At 43.1% G+C, this 10,213-nt stretch overlaps 1 protein-coding gene across 2 annotated transcripts in view; it reads left to right on the plus strand.

Annotated features, from left to right (window-relative positions):
* The window catches only part of ALDH7A1 (aldehyde dehydrogenase 7 family member A1), a gene marked incomplete at both ends in the record, with an annotated part of 58,780 nt that extends 49,783 nt beyond the window's left edge, over positions 1-8,997 (plus strand). For both annotated transcript variants that reach the window (XM_080699227.1, XM_080699228.1), the window contains 2 exons: positions 5,431-5,506; positions 8,943-8,997. In XM_080699227.1, coding sequence (XP_080555353.1) covers positions 5,431-5,506; positions 8,943-8,997 — 131 coding nt within the window. The remainder of the gene's footprint in view (positions 1-5,430; positions 5,507-8,942) is intronic.
* Positions 8,998-10,213: the final 1,216 nt, after the last annotated feature.

Genomic DNA, 10,213 nt, shown 5'->3' on the forward strand with positions numbered 1-10,213 from the left:
TAGGTTAGCTCTCTTAAGATGGGCCCATATTTCTTCAATGTCAGATTCCTGCTGTTGGATATCTTTTTCTAGATTAGAAACTATGCATTCATTTTTGGATTGCTCATCTTCTAAGAGCGAGATTCTGTTCTCCATGTGGTCTAATCGGTTGTTTGTGCTTTGAATTGAGGCCTTTACTTCATTAATTGCATCCTTTATCTCTTTTTGGCTCTCTCTGAGTTCTTTTCGAAGCACCTCTATTATTTCTACAGTTATTTTCCTGATTTGATCTTCTAGAAATCTCTGATTTTCTGTTTTATCAGGTTCTGATGTTGTGGGGTTGTGCACATTCATTACTTCAGTGTTATTCCTCTTTCCCATGATTTCGGAGGTTTGTGCCTTCTCTGGGTTCTTCCCTTGGGTCACTATGGCTTCACTTAAGGTGCTCTGGATCTCGAGTCTGTATTATCTCAGACCCTACTACTCCTTTACTGGGTTGTATCACAGAGTCTCCGACCCAGGGAGTCGATAGAGGCTGCTTTAAACTATGGGGGGTGCCAGGTTGCACGCTCTCCTATGGTGTGATATCTCTGCCACCACCACTCCCTCACTGGGTCAAGTCCCAGGAGGCACAATACTGGGATTTCTCCTCTGTGGCCCGCAATTTGACTCACTGTTCTTGAGTACGTAGATGTAGCTGTACTGGACTCGGTGAATTCACTGCTGCTGCCGCCGCCGGTGGCAATATGGCGCCTCTGCCACGCCCTCGGCCATGAGGCTGGCGTATTTTTTCTTCTCTGGTTTTGATTTCCACTCTGAATCCCTGCAGCGTGTGCTGAGCTCAGCCACTGGGAGCTTTAAATGCTGTCTGCGCCGAAAGATCCCGCCTGACTGTTCCGCAGCGGGTCACCTCGGCTTGCTGTAGCCGTCCGCTGAGTTCGCCGCTGCCGCCGGCAGTATGGCGCTGCTGCCGCGTCCTCGGGCGTGTGTGTCTCCTCCGTGGCCCTGAGCTCTGTTCTCAGTCCGCTTTCTCTCTGGAGCCTGGTGGTTTTTTTGTTTTTCTGGTGATGGTGTTTTCTGGCTATGAAAGGCGCTCTTTTTGTGGTAATGGAGATTGGTTGTTAGCGGGACTCTTAAGCCCCGCTTTTCTCGGTCGCCATCTTCCCGGAAGTCCCCCTGCATCTTCTGCTGAGATGCAGCATCAGGTTAGAGCAGGGCCCGTGCCCAAGACATGGAGACCCCTGAAGTACAGCATCTGCTCTATATAGGAGGAAGATCCAAGCCCCCAGAATGATTATGAACCCCCGCTTCAAAGCCAACGAACTGCACTGAAAACATTTTGGTGTTTATTTGGAGAGTAGGCATAAAAACCATTATCTTTCAGTAGATGAAATCTGTTGTTTCTCCCCACTGGGTCCTGATCCTCTTTTCTTGTAATAAGCCAGGGGTTATTCATGCTCAAACCTATTAGTATTTTTTAAATCCCTCTCAACAGTCATATATTAACTTCTTAAAACTTATCCCAAGTATAGAAAAAACAGATTACCTTGCTTTTTAATATAGAAGCAAAACAAACATGCATTAATACCTGTAAGAGTTTATATAATTATGGCATTCTGTGATGTTTATTAGACTTAACGCTATAATTACCGTTCAGTGTGCAGGCTTTGCCAAAGGCTCCTGTTTCCATTTCGGCCCTCAGTCCCACCCTCCACTATAGTAGTCTGCATTTGTGCACATGTCTGTTTTCTGTGGACATTCAGTCCTGTTCCTGGCCTGTGCCTTTCTCCAGTTGACTTCCTTTATGAGTCCACATTTAATTTTTAATTAAAAGTCTTATAATGAGTCCGGCATGGTGGTGCATACTTGTAATCTCAGTACTTGGGAGGCTGAGACAGGTGGATCTCAGGTTCCTGGCCAGCTTCAGCTATTTAGTGAGGCCCTCCACAACTTAGTGAGACTCTGTTTCAAAATAAAAATAAAAAATAGGGCTGGGGGTATAGCTTGAAATAGAATGCCTGGGGTTCAATCCCTAGTAACACACACACACACACACACACACACACACACACACACACACTTAAAAAAAAGCCTTATAGTGGAAAAGGCTGCCTGCCTATACTTTCCTTCTCCTCTTTTTTGGAGGCTACTTTGTTTTACTAAATGAAAAAAGTAAACTCATTTTTTAATTTCTCAGCTTTTCTGAATCGTGTGATTTTTTTTCTTCTTTTTTGTGGTACTTGGGGTGGAACCCAGGGGTATTCTCCCTCTGAGCTACACCTTCAGCTCTATATTTTATTCTTTTATTTTGAAGCAAAGTCTCACAAGTTGCAGAGGGCCTCACTTAAGTAGCTGAGGCTGTCTGTGAACCTTGATCCTGCTGTCTCAGCCTCCCAAATGCTGGGATTATAAGTGTGCGCCACCACACCCGGCTGAATTGTGCAACTTAACAGCTATCTCTGGTAATTCTTGGGATGCATTGGCCCCCTAGATTAACTTTCCTGAAAACATCTTCTCAGTCTATGATGTGACATCACCGCATGGGGTGGGGTCCTGAGGAAACGCACAGACTTCATCTTCCCCCGGTGGAGTCACACGGGATGTGCTTCTTCCTCCAGCAGTGGATGTGACCACCCCAGTGAAGGCTTTTATGGGGCTGGTCACGTAGGCGTGCTTAGCCTAGTACACCCCAAATCTCAGTCCCAGAAGGAAAGCAGGTGTTGAGCATAAACCAAACTTACGTATAAAAAGCAATTTAGGCCTCATGAAGTATTAAATTCGTGTAGGGAACTGTTACCAGCTTGGAGGCCAGCAGCCTTTGAGGACAGCTTTGACCTGCAGAAATTTGAAGCCATTACTCATTTGTCTTCTGGTTTCCAGAATTGCATTGAAAAGTTCAATATATTTTGACTTCGGATCCCCTTTTCCTCTTTACTTATATGTGATATTCTAACATTTTACTATAATGTGTCTCAATGGGGATCTTTTAAGCATTTTTTGTTTGACAATCAGTGCATCAGTGATTGGCCTCATTAGATCTTAAGACTCTTATTTCTAATTCCAGGATGTTTTTACTATACTAGTTTTCTTTAATTTTGGTAGTATATGTTAGTTGATTTTCCCCTTCTATTTTGTGTGTGTGTGTGTGTGTGTGTGTGTGTGTGTGTGTGTGTGTGTCTGGGTGTGTGTCTGGGTGTGTGTCTGTGTGTCTGTGTTGTGTGGTACTGGGTATTGAACTCGGGGGCATTCCACCACTGAGTTATTGATTTACTTTTTGTGGCGCTGGGGATTGAACGCAGGGACATTCTACCTCTGAGCTACACTTCCAGCTCTATTTTATTTTTTTTTTGAAACAAGGTCTTGCTAGGTTGATGAGTCTTACTACTTGCTGAGTCTGACCTCGGACCCCAAAATCCTGTCATAGCCTCCCAAGTATTGGGATTATAGGCCTGTGCCACCACACCCATATTTTTATTTTTTTGTGGCATTGGGGATTGAACCCAGGGACATTCTAGCACAAGCTACACCACCAGCACTTTTCCTTCCTTCCTTCCTTCCTTCCTTCCTTCCTTCCTTCCTTCCTTCCTTCCTTCCTTTCTTACTGGCAAGGGAACCCAGGGACCTTCTACCTCTGGGCTACACTCCCAGACCTATTTTATATTTTATTTGGAAACAGGGTCTCTTAAACCAGCTGAGGCTGGCTTCAAACCTGCGCCATCCTCCTGTCTCAGCCTCCCAAGCCGCGGGGATTACAAGTGTGTGCCACCACGTCTGGCGCCCTATTTTTATTCTTTATTTTGAAACAGGGTCACACTTAAATTGCAGCGGGCCTTACTAAGTAGCTGAGGATGTCCACGAACCTGTGATCCTCCTGTCTCAGCCTCCCAAGTACTGGGATTACAAGTGTGTGCAACCATGCCCAGCTTGAATTTTGAAACAAGTTCTTTCTAAATCACTGAGGCTGGCCTTCAGCTTGTAATCCTCCTGTCTCTACCTCCAAAGAACTAGGATTACAGACATGCACCACTGTACCTGGCTCTGTTGTCTCTTTGTTCCCTTCTATTTTTCCTTCTCTTTAGTCTTTTTGTTTCCTATGTGGAAGATTGCCTCAAAATTTTCTTCTAATCTTTCTGTTGGATTTCATCCCCCCCTGCTGCTATTAAAATTAATACCAAGCTGGGCGTGGTGGCACACGCCTGTAATCCCTGCGCTTGGGAGGCTGAGACAGGAAGATCACACAGGTTTGAAGCCAGCCTCAGCTACTTAGTGAGGCTCTCAGCAACTTAGTGAGACTCTGTTTCCAAATAAAATATAAAATAGGTCTGGGAGTATAACCCGGAGGTAGAAAGTCCCTGGGTTCCACCCCCAGTACCACCAAAAAAAAAAAAAAAAAAAAAACCCAAGACTTATTTCTTATGCTGTGGTGGCGTACATTTATTTATTTATTTATTTATTTATTTATTTATTTATTTATTTATACTGAGGATTGAACTCAGGCATTCTACCTCTGAGCTATACTCTCAGCCCTATTTTATTTTGAAGCAAGGTCTCACTAGGTTGACGAGAGTCTCACTACTTACTGAGGCTGTCTTCAAACCTGTGATCCTCCTGTCTTAGCCTCCCAAGTAGTGGGATCACAAGTGTGTACCACCATGCCTGGCTGATGACATACTTTTAAATCTCATATTTTTCTTGTTTTATGGAATTGCTATCTTCTCATAACCTCTTTAAGGATACTGACATAGCACTTAAAATTATTTTAGTGTAGAAGCAGCATATTTATAGTAGAAAGAATATTTATATATATGTGCAAATGACAAAATTAAATTAGATTTCTAGTGCCTGGAGGTTTTCATTCATATGTGTATAATATATATATGTGTGTGTGTGTGTGTGTGTGTGTGTGTGTGTATGTATAATATATATGTGGATATATATATCTATATATATGAATGGAATATGCATCCATATATATGAATATATGGATGCATATATCCATATATATCCCATGTACCCAGGGACATTCTACCTTTGAGCTATACCCCCATCCCTTTTATTTTTAATTTGGAAACAGGGTCTTGCTAAGTTGCTGAGGCTGACCTTGAACCTATCATCCTCCTATCTCAGCTTCCCAAATACTGAGATTACAGGTGTGCACCACCGTGTCTGGATTCACCCATATCTTAGTTCATTGGTGTATCTATTTCTGAGGAGTTTTACCTGACATATATCCATTTCCTCTTTAATTTTTTATGATTTATTTTCCGCTTTGCCTCGCCTATTCTGTTTATTCTCATCTCCTCTGTGTTTGCGTAGGACCTACTCTGGGCTGAATGTAAAGTGCCCGGTCAGGTAGCTGTGGTCTCTTTGAGCGCTGTCGCTGTGCTGTCAGCTGAGCCCACAGGGAGAGAACCTGCTGCAATGACGTGCGGTTGTTTTGTGTTTCTATAGGAGGAGAAAAGCACACTGGCGGGGGCCGGGAGTCTGGCAGCGACGCCTGGAAACAGTACATGAGAAGATCCACTTGGTAAGAAGAGGCTCTGGGGAGGCAGGTTTGGTCTAAAGCTGTCGGGAAGGTGATGTGAAATTCTGCTTTCTGTTTTGTCTTTGTTTTTATTTTTTTGTTTGTGTGGTACTAGGAGTTGAGCCCAGGGACATTCTACCCCTGAGCTACCCCTCCAGTCCTATTTTTTTTAAAATTTGATTTGGAAACATTTAAATACATATAAAATGACCTTGCTAGGTTAATGAGAGTCTCACAATTTGCTGAGGGCTGTCCTCGAACCTGCAATCCTCCAGTCTCAGCCACCCAAGTACTGGGATTAAAGCGTATGCCTGGTTTCCGTTTTGTCTTTGTCTTTTATTCTTCTGATATTTCTTCTGGGGCATCCATTTTGATCTATAGAGTGAGCATCCCTTACCCAAAATGTTCCAGAATCTGAAGTGCTTTGATCATGACATAATGCCACATGTAGAAAACCTAGCCCCTGACCATGGGACGAGTCAAAGTCAAAATGCAGGCATGCTAAATACGTATAAAATGACCTTCAGGCTGGGGGCGTATCGTGCATGTGAGGCAAGTGAACCTTATGCTGAGAGCCTAGTCCCAAGATAACTCACAGATGGGCCTGTGGACTACACTGTAGAAAGCACTGGGCGAGGAACCCAGAGGTGCCTGTCCTGGTCCACCCATTCCTCAGTGTCGGCTCCTTACAGCCAGCTCCTTTATGTCAGGAGCTTCTGAGGCGCTTAGGCTTGTAGAGTCCCAGACACTTGCGGCTCTTTGATGGCTTCTCATTCTTTGAAGTCCCCCATGTCTCCTTTGAAGCTTGGTGTGGTGGTTCACGCTTGTAATCCTAGTACTTGGGAGGCCGAGGCAGAAGAATCAGGCAGGTTCGAAGCCAGCCTCAGCTACTTAGTGAGGCTCTCAGCAACTTAGTGAGACCCTCTTTCCAAATAAGATATAAAATAGGTCTGGGAGGATAGCCTGGAGGTAGAAAGCCTCTGGGTTTCATTCCAGTACCACACACACACACACATGCATAAAAACAAACAAACAAACAAACAAACAAACAAACAACAGAAAACAAACTAACAACAACAACAAAAAAACAGAGACAGGCAGAAACTCACCTACAGCTCTTTTTCTGAATCCATTTAGTGGAGATGTCTTTCCTCATAGGAGAAAAACCAGCTGACTCATTAAGAGGGAAACTTCTCTTTTCTTTATTATCATATTTTCTTTCTCTCAAGATGGGAATATTTATGTTTTCCTTATTTTATTTTATTTTATTTTATTTTATTTTATTTTATTTTATTTTATTTTATTTTATATTTTGGTGGTGGCACTGGGGTTCCTGGAAGCCCTTCTACCTCCGGGCTACACTCCCATACCTATTTTTAACATTTTTATTTGGAAACAGGGTCTCCTAAGCCAGCGCCCGCGGCTGGCTTCAACCCTGTGCGATCCTCCTGTCTCTGCCTCACAAGCGTGGGGATTACAAGCGTGCGCCACCACGCCCGGCTGTTTTCCTTATTTTTTTAAATTTATTTTTTTTGGTGATACTGGGGTTCCTGGAAGCCCTTCTACCTCCGGGCTACACTCCCAGACCTATTTTATGTTTTTTTTATTTGGAAACAGGGTCTCCTAAACCAGAGAGGCTGGCTCCGAACCAGCGTGATCCTCCTGTCTCTGCCTCCCAAGCGCGGGGATTACAAGCGTGTGCCACCATGCCCGGCATGTTTTCCTTTTAATTCAATACAAGTTATTGACAGATATAAAGCTATAGCACCCATAGTCCCATATTCTTTTTTTTTTTTTTTTGTGGTGCTGGGGATTGAATCTAGGGTCATTTTACCTCTGAACTACACCTCCAGCCCAATTTTCTTTTTTATTCTTTATTTTGAAACAGGGTCTCACTAAGTTGCATAGGGCCTCTCACTAAGTAGCTGAGGCTGTTCTTGAACCTGCCATCTTCCTGTCTCAGCCTTCCAAGTACTAGGATTACAAGCATGTGCCGCCATGCCTAGTCAACCCCCATATTCTTTTTTTTTGCGTTAGTAGGGATGGAACCTAGGGCATTTTACCTCCGAGTTACACCCTCAGCCCTATTTTTTATTCTTTATTTTGAAACAGGGTCTCACTGTGTTGCAGAGGGCCTCACTCAGTAGCTGAGGCTGACCGTGAACCCTGATTTTCCAGTCTCAGGCCTCCACCATGCCTGGCAGCCCCCATATTCTTGTATCACATTCAAAAGAAAAACTGAGTGTAGCTCAGAGGTTGAATGCCCCTGGGTTCCATCCCCAGTACTACAAAACAAACAACAAACAAACAAAAAACAACAAAAAGAAACTGAGTTAATATGCAATATGTGTCTTCTGGACGTTGGTGTTTCTTTGTTTTTGTTTTTTCTTTTATAAAACTGGATTCATAAGCTGGGTGTGGTGGCGCATGCTTGTAATCCCCACACTTGGGAGGCTGAGACAGGAGGATCGCACAGGTTTGAAGCCAGCCTCAGCTGCTTAGTGAGGCTCTCAGCAGCTTAGACCCTTTTTCCAAATAAAATATAAAATAAGTCTGGGAGTATAGCCCAGAGGTAGAAAAGCCCGTGGGTTGCACCCCCAGTACCACACACACACAAAAAAAAGAATAAAATATTGGTCTGGGGGTGTAGCTCAGAGGTAGAATGCCCCTGGATTTAATCTCCAACACCACACACACACACACACACACACACACACACACACACACACACAAAAAAAAAAAAAAAAAAAAAAAAAAACTGGATTCATATTAACATTGTGTTGTATCCTAAATTTTATTCTTCACCAATCTATAACTTGTTAATATAAATAGACTTCTCTCCCCCCTTCTTTTCCTCCCTCCCTCCTCTTCCCCCCCCCCCTTCTCTCCCTCTCTTTCTCCCTTTCTGTCTGTCTCTGTCTTTCTCTGTACATACAGTACTGAGAATTGAACCCCAGGCAGGGTTGGGGGGTGATCTACCACTGGGCTACATCTCCAGCCCTTCTTATTTTTTACTTTGAGATATGGTCTAAGTTGTTAAGGATGGCCTTGAAATTGAAAGTTTCCTGTGTCAGCTTCTTGAGCAGTTGGGATAACAGATTTGCACCACCACACCCAGGTAAACTGATTTTATATATATAATTTTTTTTTGTGGTATTGAGAATGGAGCCCAGGGGTATTTTACCTCTGAGCGATATCCTCCAGCCCTATGTTTTATTCTTTATTTTGAAATAGGGTATTAATGAATTGCAAAGGGCCTCACTAAGTAGTAGCTGAGGCTGTCTGCGAACTGTGATCTTCCTGTTTCAGCCTCCTAAATGCTGTGATTACAAGCATACGCCACCATGCCAGGCTCTGATCTTTATTTTTTAACGGCATAATAGTATTCAATATTATTATTTGTATACTAAATTTGTTTAATTTTGTTGTTCTCCCTCAGTACTATCAACTACAGTAAGGACCTTCCACTGGCCCAAGGAATCAAGTTCCAGTAAAGATGTTTCAGAACGGCCTTAAAGTATTTTAGGAATTTCTACAACTGCTCTGAAGAGGACCAAGAAAATTACAATTTTCCCTCTGAATAAATATGTCATTTTGAATATGACAGTGGCTAATCTCCTATGACCCTAAAACCCTAATCAAGAGACACATTTTATAAAAAATAAAAATGTTCATGACATTCATATTTAGTAAAAAAAAAAAAGAAAAAGAAAAAAGGTTGGATGAATTTTTCTGTTACTAGTTGTATGTAGTTTTTTGCTTTGTTTGTTTGTTTGTTTGTTTGTTTGTTTGTTTGCAGTACTGGGGATGGAACCTACCCAGGGGCATTCTACCTCCGATCTATAGCTCCAGCCCTATTTTTTATTTTATTGTATTTTTTATTTTTATTTTTTCTTTGCAGTACTGGGGATGGAACCCAGGGGCATTCTACCTTTGAGCTACACCCTCAGCACTTTATAAAAATTCTTTATTTTGAAACAGGGTCTCAGTGAGTTGTAAAGGACCTCACTAAGTAACTGAGGCTGTACGCAAACTGTAATCCTCCTGTCTCAGCCTCCCAAGTGCTGGGATTACAAGCGTGCGCCACCACACCCGGCTTATTTATTTATTTATTTATTTATTTTTTGGTGGTACTGGGGTTCCTGGAAGCCCTTCTATCTCTGGGCTACACTCCCAGACCTATTTTTACATTTTTATTTGGAAACAGGGTCTCCTAAGCCAGCGCGCGCGGCTAGCTTCAAACCTGCGCGATCCTCCTGTCTCAGCCTCCCAAGTGCTGGGATTACAAGCGTGCGCCACCACACCCAGCTTATTTTTTTTTATTTTGAAACAGGGTCTCACTATGTTGCAGAGAGCCTCACTAAGTAGCTGAGGGTGGCCACGAACTGGGACCCTCCTGTCTCAGCCTCCCAAATGCTGAGATTACAAGTATGCACCACCACACCCGGTTATGTTAAACAGTTTGTGATTATTTTTAGCTGAGCATGGTGGCACATGCCTGTAATCCTAATATTTGGGAGGCTCAGATAGGAGGATCAGTTCTGAGGACAGTTTCAGCAAGTAGTGAGACTCTCATCAACCTAGTGAGACCCTGTTTCCAAATAAAAATAGGGCTGGGGGTGTAGTGTGGGTGTAGAATGACCCTGGGTTCAACCCCTACTGCCATACAAAAAAAGCTTCTGATTATTTTATAATTAGAAAACATATGTG

The sequence above is a fragment of the Muscardinus avellanarius genome, assembly GCF_963383645.1.
Source record: "Muscardinus avellanarius genome assembly, chromosome: 7".
NCBI classification, from domain to species: domain Eukaryota; kingdom Metazoa; phylum Chordata; class Mammalia; order Rodentia; family Gliridae; genus Muscardinus; species Muscardinus avellanarius.